Source organism: Emys orbicularis, chromosome 8, assembly GCF_028017835.1.
Source record: "Emys orbicularis isolate rEmyOrb1 chromosome 8, rEmyOrb1.hap1, whole genome shotgun sequence".
Lineage (NCBI taxonomy): Eukaryota > Metazoa > Chordata > Testudines > Emydidae > Emys > Emys orbicularis.
This window is the reverse complement of record NC_088690.1, coordinates 97543401-97559581: the sequence shown is the minus strand read 5'-3', so window position 1 is coordinate 97559581 and position 16181 is coordinate 97543401. Positions and strand designations below refer to the sequence as shown.

The 16181-nt window shown below is 42.9% G+C and overlaps 1 protein-coding gene across 2 annotated transcripts in view; it reads left to right on the top strand.

Annotated features, from left to right (window-relative positions):
• ARHGAP26 (Rho GTPase activating protein 26) overlaps nucleotides 1-16181 on the top strand; it is a 316741-nt gene that overhangs the window by 217313 nt on the left and 83247 nt on the right. For both annotated transcript variants that reach the window (XM_065408873.1, XM_065408872.1), the window contains exon 18: nucleotides 12141-12300. In XM_065408873.1, the coding sequence (XP_065264945.1) occupies nucleotides 12141-12300 (160 nt within the window). The remainder of the gene's footprint in view (nucleotides 1-12140; nucleotides 12301-16181) is intronic.

Sequence of the window (16181 nt, the reverse complement as noted above, 5' to 3'; positions counted from 1 at the left end):
TAAGAAAAAGACCCAAAAATCGGGACTGTCTCTATAAAATCGGGACGTCTGGTCACCCTAGTGCCCATCTCCACCTTGGGCCCTGTACCAAGTTTAGCTTGCCCAGACCCACGGATCTGGCTCTTAGCTTTTACAGATAATGACTGGCTTGTTTGCTGTCTCTTTGTGAACCAGAATCAGAGGAGAATTGCAGTGCCATATGTGTTTAATTTGAAAATCGTAAGTTTTTAGTCCAGCATTTACACGTAGTCTGGATGGTATTCACATTGTAATCAAGCTTTCAGTTACTGCATTTTAGAGTTGGTCCAGGCATCTCCTTAATGTGATATACAGCACTTGTTCCTTGGCAGTGAACCAACACGTCTAGCTGTGGTCAAGTTTGCCCAGGAGGAAACCGGAAATCGTGCTGGAGCAAGTGAAATCTAGTAGAAGTGCACAGTGTAAAATCCAACTCCTCCTCCTTCTCCTTCTCTTCACTGAACAGAGAGATTTGAGGGCAGAGTCAGAAGGAAATGAGGCTTCTTTATGAAATTTTAACTCTCAAGATGCAGTGTCTGGTTGGTTGGTCAGCATGATGTTCTAGCACCTCTTGTTGCATTCATATGACAGGTTTGTTAACCAGCTGGCTCTCATAGTCGCTTAACCTTTATAGACAATGGTTAGTTGGCCTAATTCACTAGGGTGTGGTGCAGATGCTGGCACAGGGCCCCAGATATAATGGAAAGTCAGCATGGGTGTTGCAATGGAGAGTGACTCTTCCTATTTCCCTTCTGATGTCAGGGGGAAGGATCTGCAGCTGGCCAGCACAGCAATAAATAAATGAATAAAAAAGTGGGTGTTGCAGGGTAGAGAGAGAAGATAGCAAGGCAGCTGAGGTATGTGCTGAGTTAGCATTTCCTGGATCAGCCTCCACTGAGGGTCTCCTGTGGCTGCCAAATGGAACATGCAAGTCCTGGAGGGGAGAACGACACCCCCTCTGCTGTTTCCCCACTGGTTATTCCCCTCTGGAGTGGCCCAGGGTAGGCTGGCACCAAAAGGTGCAGTTTACTTGTGAATATGGCCCAGAGCATCAGCCTGGATCTGAGGCAGGAGAACTGCACTTTGAAATTCAGTGGGAGTTGGGTGCCTCACTCCCTTACATACCTTTTGAAAATCACAGCCCTCATTGATATCAACCTTCCCCTACCTCTTATCTCCTCCTCTAACTGCAAGAGAATGTTTGCTACCATTTTTGCTCTGGGTGTTCTGTGCTATACCTACCTGGGCGTCCTATCCTCCCATGGTGCTCCCCGTTACCCCCCCACCCCAAATCTTGTGCTTTCCTTTAGTTTACTATTTAAACCTAAGGAAGTGATGCATAAGCTCATCTAGAGGGCCACCCTTGTCGTCCTTCTCTGGTGCTTCTCCCACTCTCTGTCCTTCTCACCTAACAACGTGAGATCTCCCCTGCTCTAACCAGTATTGGATATAGAAGGTTACACCACAAGTACATTTCAGTTCAGTGAGACTTTGTCGATACAACACATTTTAGAAGTGTTGCCAAAGTGCGTGTAATCAAAAAGAGGCACAAAAGCAACTGGCCTGCCTGTAATCTGTGTCAAGTTGGGGCAATCTGCCCAGGATGGGGCTTCACATGGTGTTTGATCCTGTAGGTTTCTATCATCGGTGTCCTTTACTCTGCTATATTCCTCCCCCCTCCCCCCCAGGTTAGAAACCGCTTTCCCTCTCTTTCCTTATTTTTCTTGATAATTGAAGGAAATATCGGTCTCTCACTCCCTCATATTTTGGACATTGGAGGCTTTGTGTGCCTCTCTGTCCCTGCGACTTGATTTCACATCTGCTGCTCTCTGGGTCGGGACTGTGCTTTGTTCCTTCAGATTTCTAGCTCTAGTTTAACACTAATTCTGTATATTTAGACCATGGAATGAGCAAAGGTTCCTACCAGTGAGGAACTGAGGTGAGTCCAGGCTATTCTTCTCTTTAGCAGTTAGAAACTCTGTTATCTCAGGCACAGCTCACCCCCACTAGCTACCCAAAAGGCCCAGGAAATATCCAGAGCCTAAGAAAATAGGATAAAATAGATTAAGACTGAACAATTTTAAAATATTGCGTTTAATCATTTATGCTGTTTGCTTTTTGTTCTTCTCTCAGCTTGGACAGTGAAACTTAACTAGTCACATTCGCTATTTATTTATAGTCAATTTCTACTTTATGCTCATTGTGTACGAGAGATCTGGGGCCCTTTCAAAGGGGCGTCTTTTTGTGCAACTGTGCCTTTTGATCACTTAGTCCATGTGCCCAGCTGATAGATTTTGATCCCTGGCAGCACAGATGCTGTGTTCTACGCATGTAAATTCTATTAACTCAGGGCCTAACTGTTGGACTCTTTCAAATGCATATGCACTTGGTTGTGCTCACTCAGATAAGGAGGGCACTTCCTGAAAGTTTTCTGTTTCTGGCACCCTCCGTTTCTGATGCGGCAGGAGGGAAAATGTAATTTAAAAAAAAAAAATCTCCTTTCTGTGTCTTGGGGGGGAAAAGGTCACAAAAACATTTCCCTTTCGGTCATTTAAGCTCCTCCTTTGCCTCCTCTGCCAAGTTAGTTTCCAACAAAACCCTAAACTACTTCTCAACAGCGTCCCTTTACCACTCATTCATGCCTGCATGATAAGTTCCTATTCCTAGAACATGTACACGACTGGTGCACAGATATTACATGAAGCCCATGGACATCATTGCTTGTACCCCTTACTTACAATTTTTAAAAAATGCCTATAATAATAGTCCAAAACATGCTACAGATTGCCCTATATTGCCGAAGTGTGTGTGGCCATTACTGTCGGTGCTCAAGTATTATTTTTTAAATAAGGAGTATTGGGGGGGGGGGGGGATTTTTTAGTCATGGTGACATAATGGACTCTGCTTTACAGTTTCCCTCCAGCAGCCCTGCTATCCTGCCTTTTGTCTCTTCTCACCACTAATCCAGCTTCCTCCTGGTTCTGCTCTGTCCTGCACCTGTGCTTGGCAGGTATGTTCACTCCAGGTTTTGTACACAGATCAAAGGGAGAATGCACCCTCAACTGCTCCTTCTGTGACCATTTTCCTCTCTGGTTTCTCCTCAGACTGTAAAAAATTGTTGCCTTTACTGGACGTGGAATATTCTGTGCCTATTTGGCTTTCAAGATAAGCAATCACTGTAATCCCTCTGGGTGTCTGCGAGGTGACACATCTTATAGCTCTTACAAAGCTCAAGATTCTTATTCCCCTCAAGCTCACAGACTTTTGTATTCTGTACAAGGAAGGAGCAAATGAAACGCCAGTCAGTCACTTTCCCCCTCTTCAGTCTCCCCACCCACACACTCCTCATTGGCCGTAGTCCAATTAAACTCAGTAATGTGCAGGGATGACTTGAATACACCCCGGAACAGTTCCGAGAACTCATTAGATTTTATTCAGAAAATACCACCAATTTGATATCCGGCAGCAGCCCTCTCTCAATCCGTGCGTGTGTCAGAGCCAAATTAAATTGATGCAACTAAGGAGCGCATCAGTGTTGCAGGGACAGAACACTGACTGCATATTCCCATTGAGATGAAAATAACAATAAAAGAAAATCCTCAGCCCTCTGGCTGAGATCTGGACCACACTCCCTGTCATACTAAGAAGAGCTTACTTGTGGAGGGAACTTGTGAGCAATGAAAGTCTTGTTTTGGTTGCATTGTTCCTGCACCTGCTATTACATGTTCTTCACCTATTAAGTTACAGTAACTCCTCACTTAAAGTCATCCTGGTTAACGTTGTTTCGTTGTTTCGTTGCTGATCAATTAGGGAACGTGCTCATTTAAAGTTGTGCAATGCTCCCTTCTAACGTCGTTTGGCAGCCGCCTGCTTTGTCCACTGCTTGCAGGAAGAGCAGACCGTTGCAGCTAGCTGGTGGGGGCTTGGAACCAGGGTGGACCGGCAGCCCCCCCATCAGCTCCCTCTCCCCTAAGTTCCCTGTGCTGCAGCCGCTCAGCAGGCTAGCTGGGCTAGCAATCGGTAGTTCAGCTGTCCCTCCCCCCACTGCCATGTGCTGCTCCTGCCCTCTGCCTTGGAGCTGCTCCCAGAGAACTCCTGCTTGCTGTGCAGGGGAGGAAGGCGGGGGCTAATGTCAGGGTGTCCCCCCCCCCCCCGCTCCTGCACCCTGCTTACCCCTTCCCCATATAGAGCAGGGTGGGGACACGGACGGAGAGAGACAGAGAGAGCTTGGGGCAGCAGCTGCTGTCTCAACTTCCTGATCCACTTAAAAAGACAATGCACTTAAGAGTGGGTCAGCTTATGTAAAGGGGCAGTGTGCATCTCTCTTGCACACGCAAGGTGTGTGTGTCTCTGTCTGCTATGCTGTCTCCCCTCCCTCGTGTTCGTGCTGCCTTGTGTGAGAGGCTACATTAACAACAATGTGTTAACCCTTGAAGGCTCAGCCGAGTGCTAGTTCATCATTTAGCAGCAAGGCATTTCCTGGGAAATATTCCTCCCTCTTCCACCCTCTAACTTCACCACCTCAACCAAGCTTCACAATCATCATAGCTGTGAACAATATTAAATTGTTTGTTTAAAACGTATGCTGTGTGTATAGCTATATTATATATCGTTTTTTGTCTGGTGAAAAAAATTTCCCTGGAACGTAAATCCCCCCCCCCATTTACATTAATTCTTATGGGAAAATTGGATTCGCTTAACATCGTTTCACTTAAAGTCGCATTTTTCAGGAACATAACTACAACGTTAAGCAAGGAGTTACTGTATTTTCTTGTGATAAAGCCCAAGCTGCTGGTGAATCCACACATGCTTCTGCCCCCAAACATGTCATCTGCATGCTCCAGGCTTTTTGTCTTTTAATCTTTAAGGTTAATTCTTGCAATCTGTAAACTGCCACAAACACAGCAGCCTGAGGTAGACACCACCTCTGTCTAGGATGACCTCACTTTACTCCTCCTCCTCTATGTCACAATCTCATACTGACTTTTGATACTGAAAAAAGTGTTAGTGACAATGTAGGCACCAAGGACATTTTGACCACGAGCAATACTATGCTTGCTGATAGCACATCATTGCTACTAGTAGGTCTGCAACCATTGCACCTAAGCCATTCATAAAAGGTTCTGGGCTTTCAACAGGATTGCCCCAAGTGCCAAAGCAAAAACAGTTTAGATTTCACCAAATATCTGAGAGGGAATAAATGCTTCCTTCGACTGTTGCTCTCAATCAGGGAAAATACCTGAGATGATAGCTACAGATGTTAGTTGCTTCCCCCTCCCCCCCCCCCCCCCCACCAGTGGAAAATGTCCTTTGCACAGCCCTGCAGTGTGATAGTCCTTTGAAACATAATTTCCTTTCCTTTGAAATACATCAATTGCCAGCAACTTGGTGAGGATAGGGGAAGTTATCTAGTTTACCAGTGACCTGAGTGACTCAGAAAAATGCATTAACTTAAGATAACATAATGTACCAGTACAAACATGTCTGTCAACAATAAATAATGCCCTTGTTGCCAGCTCATGGCCCTGAATACTGAGGCTAGTACATTTTTCAATGCATTTTACTATACACATGACATTAAAATTTAGTGCACTCCACCAGCTGCCCCGGCCTCAAGACATCTGGTCACATATCAGGTCTTAGCAATGTTCCTGCAGAGATCAACAAACAGCATAGAGTTTGTGTCTCTCTGAGTTTTCATCATTCTTTGCTTAACACAGGTTTCTTTGTAGGTAGAGAAACAAACATGTTTTTTAATTGAATGTCCCTGAAAATAAATGTGTTGAATTTATTGCCTGGGAAGTGGAAGTTTATAAAACTAGATTTAGTTTTTGTGAACTAAAAAATGGGGCAGAAACAACTTGTAAGGTTTGCCAGATCTCAAACTCCATTGCATTTCCCCATCTTTATTTAATACTGATTTCAAGTCAGCATAGCAGATAAATATTTACTGCTCCTGTGTGCTTACTCTGCAGGGAAGCCTGACAAGTCATTACCCTGTGTTAAATTACGTCTGGTCATACCATGTGGTATACAGTATCCAGGCAACCCATTCATAATCTAATTTAACACAAAACATGGATTTACTTCCCCCCCCCACCCACCCCCCTTCTTCTCTGAAAGTGAATGTAGAGCTAATGCAAGGAATTGGATTGACAGCCCTGGAGAACTAAGTCCTCTGTCCAACTGCAGGACACATGGAGTACAGATACCAACAATTCCACATAATATCCCAACATACCACCACCCTGACCTGGGAGAACCATCTCTAGATGTGCAGGTGAATTCATTCATTCTGGCCATTCAGGTCTCCCCCCCCCCCCCCCCCGTCCCGTCCCGTCCCGTCCCGTCCCCCCCGTGCTCAGAATGCAAAGTTTGCCCATTAGCTTTAAATTTGGTAGGCCCAGACCACCAGCTCATTTCACAGAACCCACTGAACTTTCATCACATGGCTGAATTTTGGTCACTACTGATGTGGGTTGGAGCAGAATTACTGACCTAGAGGATTAAGGCTCCATTGTCTATTATCACTTCACTGAATCATCCAACCTTCACTTCCCCTACTGGTCCTGTAAGGTGTACATCAGCAAGTTAACATTCTTTTAAAATTGGAAGAGCAAAAGTCCAGTTGCCAGAAGTCAGCTGGTACCCCAGCATGCAGTGGGACATGAATTAATAGGCTGTTTAGAGCATTTCTACACCATCTAACAATTTTTTCCCTCATTATTCATATTTAAAATAATATACACAAGCATTAGGGATAAAGCATGAATGTGAAAGCACTGAAAGCCTATCCATGTAAATGAATATAAGTGCATTACATTTGCTTTCAAAATTTACTCGCCCAGAAAGGAACAAGAGGTTAAAAGAAAAATACAGCAAATACCAGCAGAGACACTAAGGGGTCTGGATGTGCAGGGACAGAGCTAACAATGCCTAAATAAAAGCACTTGTAACCAAGATCAATATTAAATGTACCTTGGGATGAGAATGCCCCTTCTTTGGAGGTTATGTATTATTTTCTAGTACAGAACATGATGAAGAGGTATAATTTATAGTAAATGAGCATATAAATAAAGTATATGGAACTCAAGGATGTAAAAGGTGAATCACACATTTGTAGCATCGCTTCCGTAACCTAGCGTTGTAAAGAATTCTCTTTTTGTGGAAGAGTACCCATGTTATGGATCAGGACTTCACATGGCATCCTAATTTATTCAAGAAAGGAACAAAAGCTGCTCAGTTACAAAATTGGAATTCAGACTTTGAGCTTTCAAAGAATCTAATAATGAATAGATTCCTGCAGGCTGTGGCATTGGGATTTTGGTCAATACCACTGCCTTTCCACATTTGCAAATTTACTCAAGTCACTTCGAATAACAGATATTGCAACACAAGCCAGTTCTACAGTTTATACTGGAGGATCATATGCTTGTGAAGCCATTAATAATACAGTCTGTAATAATTAACATAACCATGTAAAGTCATCTAGCAGTAATAATGCAATGAGAGAGCAATTTATTACACTGATGTATTACATGATAATGGTAATGAGAAATGAGCAGAGCTTATTTTGTAAGACTGAGCAATATGACATTTATAAATGCACCGAGTTTTGCTAAACTAAGGGAGCATTAAAAATGCTATGAAACATTTCAAGTGCTTTCAGAACTGTTCAGCCTCAAAATAGTTGAGTCATAGTGGGTCCAAAATCCAAACAGGAGTACTGTGAACACAGATGTCTGTACATTTATAAACACATTACTGGAACTTCGAAAATTCAGAGAACATAAGAATGGCCATACTGGGTCAGACCAATGGTCCATCTAGTCTAGTATCCTGTCTTCCAACAGTGACCAATTCCAAATATTTCAAAGGCAATGAACAGAACAGGGCAATCATCAAGTGATCCATCCTGTGTCATCCCGTGCCAGCATCTGGCAGTCAGAGGCCTAGGGACACAGAGTATGGGGTTGCCTCCCTGACCATTGTGGCAATAGTTATTGATGGAACCTATCTTCCATGAACTTGCCTATTTTTTTAAAATTCAGTTATGGTTAGGGTTAGCATTCATGAAACGCTTGATAAGGGACTGGGTAAAAATAGAATGTGACTTAATTCCTTTTAAAAATCTTGGAAATACTTTGACAATCATGATGATTGTGTGTATTCAAGCATGTGCTGTGAAACTGCTTAACACAGTGTGTGAGATGCAGCGTGCAGTCAGAGACTTTGCTGAACTGGAGGAACATGGTGTTTGTATGCACAGTTCAAACCTCCCCTTCCCCATTTGTTTGAGCAAGAAAGAATAGCAATGAGGCAAGCTAGTGATATGAACTGTGCTCCATGTGTGCGAGGAGATAGCGAAAGAGGGGAGAGAATACCATTCAGTCTGTGAGAGGGGAGACAGTGGTGTTAAAGGCACCGGTGGGAGAGGGAAGATAGAGGAATAAATCATGCTCCACTTGTGGTAGAGGAAATGGCAATAGGGAGAGAGACTAGTATCCACGACAACCCCGTGTGAGAGAATGAGGTCTGTAGGAAACTCATGTCTCTGTCAGTGGTGCGTTGGTGTCAAGGGGGCGAGTGGCAGGAGTCCTGTAGTGAAGAGGTGAGTGTGAATTCTGATTGCTTTAGCCATCCATATTGCCCAGTGAGGCATGTGAAGAATTTCCGAGAAGAACTTAATCTTTGTCTCCTTTCTGCATCTCATTCCATAAATACTGCCTTGTTCTCCTTGCTGTACACCGTATTGACTTCTAAAGGGCACAGAGAATGTTGGCTGATTCTCCTTCTAGGTTTACACACTTGTGAATACCAGTGTCTGTATTGCAAAGTACATGATTCTGTCTTACTCTTGCCTTGTGGCTGAAATGGAAAGGAGATATGAAGTGAGTGTACTGGGATTTCATGGCACTTTCCTGGTTCCAATGTACCTTTTAAATATAGGAAGTAATTTATTTGGGGGGGCGGTTGGAAGGAGATCTCCCTGAAACTGGAAAAGAGGAAAGGGAATAGGGGGAGAGAGAGTGTGCAAATGATCTGCGTATCAAATTGAGCATTGCTGTGTTCAAACTGTAATAATCTTTTATCTCTTATTTCTCTGCTTTTGAGTTCTGAGGTAGTGTTGTCTTCCTTTTTTGTGGGTAGAAACTTTTTGTTTTGATTTTGTTCACATTACAACCTGAAACAGACCCACTTTATTTATGAACCATTATTCTCTTGGGTAGGTCAATCTCCTTTAGTTGGCTTTGGTTAATAAACCCCTTGTGTTGGATAGAGTGCCTCCTAGTGGCTGAATCAGTAGCATGTGCATGCCCTTTTCGACAGTCGGTGCTAGTTGGTAAGGGACACCATATATTACATTGCAGTTTATTATCTCAGTAACCTGACCTTTTCCAGGGTTCAGTCCAAAAGCCTTGGTAACTCACAGCACTATAGTATTTATACTCATAGAGGCAATTTCTCAGACACACAGAACTGCGATTAAAATACTCATTGCATCCTGATACCGAGGGACGTCAAGGGTAATATTTTCAAAGGCACCTAAGTGACTTTTTAATAGGATTTGGCTCCTAAGTCACTTAGGGTAACATTTTCAAAGGCACCTAACTCGAGTGTAGAGTGTTGTCAGAGGCCTCTCTTCTGCCTGGGTGTCCTGGAAAGGTAGAAAATGAACACACATCTGGGATGACACTTCCTGTCTACTTGAAGAATAGAGTTGGTCACACTCTAATTCACAGCTCTTGTTGTGCAATCTAGAGTTGCTTAGTGCTAGCCATCCTGACGACTTGTGGCTTCTTCCAGAGATGAGAGAGCAGGAGAAAAAGGGAAGGATAGTTACTTAAAGCTTAGTTTAAAACTCAGGATACCCCTGACTGAAGTCTTCAAATTAGGAAGCTCTCGAGAGGGTGATAGAACAGGCCATAAAGAATCATTAAGAAGTGGGGTAATAGGGTAGTAGAATTTTCACATACAAAACCTAATCTGAGCAATTCAAACACATGATTCAACAGCGTCAGAATTTGTGGGAAATATCAGGTGGAATCATTTTGATCTAGCCTTAACAAAGAATGTAGGTAAAAGCAATCATAGCCCTGTAGAAAAATGTGTCCGATAACAGCAAATGCCAGCTGTGTGTATAAAGCGCCTAGCTGACAGTTTACCTATAATTAGAGATTCTAAGGTAATTAATAGCCTTTTTGTATTCCGTCTGGCACTTTCTGAATCATCACTGTGCAACTTTAGCTAACAATCTTCTTTTGTTAGATATAAATATGTTTTTACATTCTTATGCCGACAATGCCAGCAGTCAGACAATTGGTAGCTTTATGGACTGGTTGCCTCCAAATGTGAGTTTGAGCTCCCAATGAATGTTTTATGGAGTTAGGGTAATCATGGTGATGCTATTATCCATACTTTTCCAGAGCGCACATTCCTGGTTACAGTTGTTATTACTCAGGCTCAAGTGTGTGTGTGTATGAGTGTACTTCCATGTTGTCTGCATGTACAGAACTGCTTTAGATCACAGCTTATGCAATTAAATATACAATTTAATAGAGACAGTAACAATATAGGGTGGTTATGGCTGTAAGAACAATGGGCCAAAGTTTTCAAAAATGGCTGGTGATTTGGGGTGCTTCAGTTTTGGGGTGTGAAACTGGAGACACCTTAAGAGGGCCTGATTTCCCCCCCCCTAAAATGATGAACATTCAGTAAAAATCAGACCCCTCTATGCTGTCACAAATTGGACACTTAAAAAGGGAGGGATCTAGAATCACTAGCCATTTCAGGTAATCTTGACCCCTGAACTGTTTCTAGGTTGCATTGCCGTAGCCGAGTGGCTTTCTATTTTGTTTTTTTTTTTTAATTTGGCATTTTGTTTATTTATGTGTGTGTACTGTATAGGTAACTTTATATCATAAATATACTTGGATCTATATATTCTGTCTAGGTATAGATTTAGGTAATTGGACTAATGGTGCTTCATAAATAATACATCCTAATCACTATAAAAGGAACGGTCTTTTATTCTCTATTCAGAGAAATTTCTAATTAACACGTTACTGTTAAAGTGGTAGCAGGGATGTTGGAACAATTTGTATAGTGGGGTGCTGAGAGCCATTGAACCAAGCTGTAAACCCTGTATATGATGGGAACCACTGCAAGGCAGGGGGTGCTGCAGCACCCCCAGAACCCCTAGTTCCAGCACCTATGAGTGGTAGTGCTGCTCTCCACGAAGCTGCCGAGCCCATCGTGTTATTGGACAGGCCCCTGGAGTTTGATGGAAACGCTGCCCACAGCATGTGGGGCTGGCAGCAAGGACAGTTGTGAGACACCCAGATGTGTGGAGTCCTAGCAGGTGTACTAGGAGGAAGGAGCAAGTTGTACAGGAGAAAGCAGTGGTGCTCTGAAAGCTGACACGAGAGGAGAGCTCAAACCAGCATGAGAGGGAAGGAAACAAAGTTTGGGTACCAATAAATTACCAGAGATGTCTCTCATAAGCAACAATCATTAACAAATATTGGTCTTAATTTGAATCCCAGAGAATATCCCTATTTAAGCAGGTTCTCCAATTTGGTGGAGAATACTGTGTATGCATGCATTTGTTATGTATCTATGTGTACATTATCCCCCCCTCTCTCTGGTGACACCAGCAAAATCTTTACTTTTCAGATTGTTTTGATTGGATTGGAATAGCGTTGACCTTGAGTGGAGGCAAAATAGGGCAGAAGGACTTGAAATGTGGACATCGAAGGCTGCTCATTTAGTTGAGAATAGCGCATGTCAAAGGTCCAACTACTTGTTTTTAGGAGGATTTGAAACATTTCTGATTCAAACTGTTTTTCTGGGAGTAGGCTGTGGATTGGAACATTCAGCCATTTAGGATTTAGTATCCAGAAAAGGGTTAAACTATTTGGGTTTTCCTAGCATCAGTCAATTTACGGAGGCTGAAGTTACACTGGTAACGCTCCACTTAAGTCTGTACTTTTCCACATGGCTGAGCTTGGAAGGAGCTCATCCGGAGTTTCAGGAATGTAAACAATTGTAAAATTTGTGCCAAAGATGAAGGAGGGATTATTCTGACGTTTCTCTTACCTACTCTTTCCCCTTCCTTACAGCGTTGCTAATAATCACAAACAGAATCTAATGACTGTTGCTAATCTGGGTGTGGTATTTGGACCAACGCTGCTTCGACCACAAGAAGAAACTGTTGCAGCGATTATGGACATCAAGTTTCAGAATATTGTGGTTGAGATTTTAATAGAAAACCATGAAAAGGTAATGTTTTCCCCTTACTTCTGAATTTAAATAAGTTTATAATAAAGAATTTGTCTCCATGACAACCCCAACACAAATTCTTCAATAAACCACCTTCTCTAGATGATCAGTACACAGCATTGCAAGAGAGAAGATCACGTCTCTCAGCGAAAGGAAAATTGCAATTATCCAGAACTAATCCGGCTCATAGCTGCCCTTGGTACCTTGTATCCAGAAGGAGTGTGTTTGTACAGCACCTAGCACAATGGGACCCTGGTTCATGACTAGGGCTCCTATGAGCCTCAGTAATACAAAAAATAAATAATAACACTGGGATTCTGTTCCCTTTTTAGATGCTGAAGCATATTATTTCAAACTGAAATTTCCCATGAGGGAATCGTACTTTCAGTTAAATACTAGGGTGAAATCCTGGCCACATTGAAGTCAGTGGTAAAACTACCTTGGTTGTCAATGGATATGTCTACACAGCAAAGAAAAAACCCACAGCTGGCCTGTGCCAGCCAACTTGGGCTCACAGGGCTCAGACTGCGGGGCTGGTTCATTGCTGTGTGGACGTCTAGGCTTGGGCTGGAGCCCAAGCTCTGGGCCTCTCCCACCCCGCAGGGTCCTAGAGCACGGTCTCCTGCCCGAGCCCGGAAGTCTACACAGCCAATGAAACAGCTCCACGGTCCCAAGTCAGCTGGGACAGGCCAGCTGTGGATTTATTTATTTATTTATGTTTTGCTGTGTAGACATACCAAATGGGACTATGATTTTTTGGGGGTAGAAATAACAGCAGGGAGGAAACATAGGAAATGGAATAGTATCTCCAAATTGAGCTTTAGTTGGGCTGAAATCACATAATCAACAATTCTAGTAACTTATTTTTCTGGTTATCTTGGCTTGAGCCCAATTCTAGTAACTTATTTTTCTGGTTATCTTGGCTTGAGCCCATTTCATAGTCCCTTTTTAAAAGTCTCCTTGTGTTATCTTTTAAGCTGGGCAAAGAATTTTGCTAGTTTTGAGAGGTCAAGTGATTAGGACATTAGTCTGGGAGTTGGGAGCCCTTGTGTTCAATTCCCTGCTCTGCTCAGACTTCCTGTGTGACATAGGCAAGTCACTTTGCCTCTCTGTGGCTCTCAGTTCCTTACCTGTAAAATGGGAATAATAGCTCTTCCCTACTTCACAGGGATGTTCTGTGGATAAATACATCAAAAGACTGTGAAATGGCTGTCACATAAAGGAGGCTTAAAACTGCCAACAGCAGTTCTAAAACAAGTAAATTTTCAAAAGCATTTAACAAGTGATTCTCTGGGTTTTTTTTTTTTTGTTTTTTTTTTTGGTTGGTTGGTTTTGGTTTGGGAAGTGCTGCTTAGTTTGCTGGACTAATGGAATGAAGAAAAGAGACCAAACTTTCCTGTGCTCTCCCCCAAGCTTTGGTCTGTGGCATATGCCATTTTAGCATGCTTTGACCTTGGCCAGATTGCTTGTAATGTACTTTGAAAACAAAGCATAGAGCTCTTAGTAGGATTATATGGGTAATTAAAGGAAATCACTGGAAATGGGGTGTCTTCAGACTAAATGGCTAAACTAGTGGGCTAGTCAGAATATCACCATTCCATTAAGTATCAGTTGACTGTCCGAAAAAGAAAGTTCCTACATTCTAATAAGCCAAAATGCATGATATTGGTGTCCCATCATGTGAGAGGCTCAGTACCTTCAACTCTCATTGAAGAAATTCCTAGCTCCCAATTCAGTGTTCTGCGCACAAAATCTGTGTCTTTCAGATAAGTGTCTGTACTGCTTAGTGAGAGGGCCACCACCAATAGCAGGCTCAGAACGTAGATTTACCATTGAGTATTCAACCTGTTTAGTTTAAATTAAACAGATTGCTCTATCACCACGGATGTTTCTAGGCAGACGCTGCTACATGCTAATTTAGTATGACGAGACTCTGTTTAGAAAGACGTCACAGTTTATTCTTTCTCCAAAGCTCTAGCAGAAGTACACGCACGCATCTGACACACCAGCCATTCACAACATCTTACTAAGACAGAGGACCTTCACCTATCTCTCTAAACAGATGCAGGAAGCCAAGGGAGATTGTTAGTGATGTTCCATTAAGTGTGGAAACAATGTGGTGAGAAGGGAACGGGGAAAGCAGTGCAACTCTGATTATTCTCAGAGAAAATGCTGTCACGTGGCATGTAAACACCTTTGCATTTATCAGCTCAGGGGAGCTATTTTATTTTCCTTTCCTTTCCTTTTTACTTGGAACTGAATAGAAATAATTGCTTAATTATGAAATCGCCTGACCTGAGGAGCGACCAGTGTGAATACCAGGTAAATAATCCTACAGGCCTCTGTATCGCTCAGTAGCATCCGCCACTGGCACACAGTGCAAGGTTCAGCAGTACCTAGCAGAACAAGCCCAGCAAATCTTATTGTATTTCACACAGTCGCCTCTAATTTTTTTTAATATTACTAATAAGTCAAAAATGGTGTCATATTTAGAGCCATTCCCTGCCCCCTTGCAGGGAAGAGCTTTGACGTCTGCGTCACAAGCAGCGGGGGTGATGTTATGAAGCCTTTTTTTCTGCCCTTTCTTGGTCACAATTTATTAAACCCTCCCATGAATCCCTTAATGAAATTGACTGATTCTGTCTGAATAAAGTCTCTCACTATGTGAGCTGAATGCTCCATCGGCTGGCACTCTTTAAGGAATCGACGACAGATTTCAGATGACTGATTGCATCCTTCTAGACTAGAGTTCTAATCTCTGGTTGTCTGTTAGGCTTCCTTTTGTCTCCTAATATTCAGGGATGGTGAAATTAGCAGATTCCCATCACCTATTTAAAAACAATTTGTGGCAACAACACGCCTGTCTGAGAAGTGCGTCAGTTATGTCCATCCAGCAGCAACTAATTCTGCTGATGCTTGCCGTCTGTCATGTGGCAAAAAGGATGGTGTTGCTCATAGATCAGCCTGGTCCAATTCACAGTGAGAGGACAACATTTACAGACTATCCTCCGTATTTGTGGAGCACCCATCACCATAGTATTTAATGGCTAATGGACTTTCCTGTCCATTCTTTTGCCTTTCCCCCAACAAAAAGAAAAATCCCTCATTATCTCAGTCAGAATTCTTGTATTTCCCCTCAGTGGTCCCGCAAAGGCACCCGTTCTCAGGTGTCCAGCTCCCCAGCCATTGCCTTTCTTGGGTGGAAACCTGCATCTCTCTCCCTTCTGACAATCTCAACCACTGAAGAGCTCAGCCTTGCTTTCTCTTGCTGCTGCTCTTTTACTCTTTTGGGGGGAAGGAGGACTGAGAAGGCATTTTCTTACTGTTGCTGTGTCACCTCCTCCGCTCCCTCTCCTGCACAGTTTTAGGATGTGATGGTAACTGGTAACCACATTGAAAGCTATATGAAGGGGTCAGTTCCTCAAGTGGGTGAGAAAGAGGAAAGGGAAGGCAATATCTAAGAATAGTCCTAACTGTCTCTTTGCACAAAACGTTGGCAGATCATGAAGCCGAGCCCAATAGGCGGATAATTTATTTGCTGTGCTTTTTAAACCCAGGTTTAATAGGCTGGATAACTCCACTGGGCCCTAAATGTTCAGTAACAATTTGAAGCCTCATGCAGCACATCTTTCAGCTGTCAAACTATTTCCATTTGTAGGCTTTAGAATCATAATGTGCAGTGTTGGGGGTTTTTTTTTTTGGGGGGGGGGGGAAGGGTTGTCTGGCAGGTTTGCATTTCATTAGTACTATTGATCTTTCCCAATGTAATTAGTGACAACTGATCTCTAAAGCTGTCAATGGAAATGCTTGTTTGGGAGGATTTCGAAGTGTTAAGCCTCGAACTGACACTCTTTGAAAAATGAATCGCATTTGTGCCACTA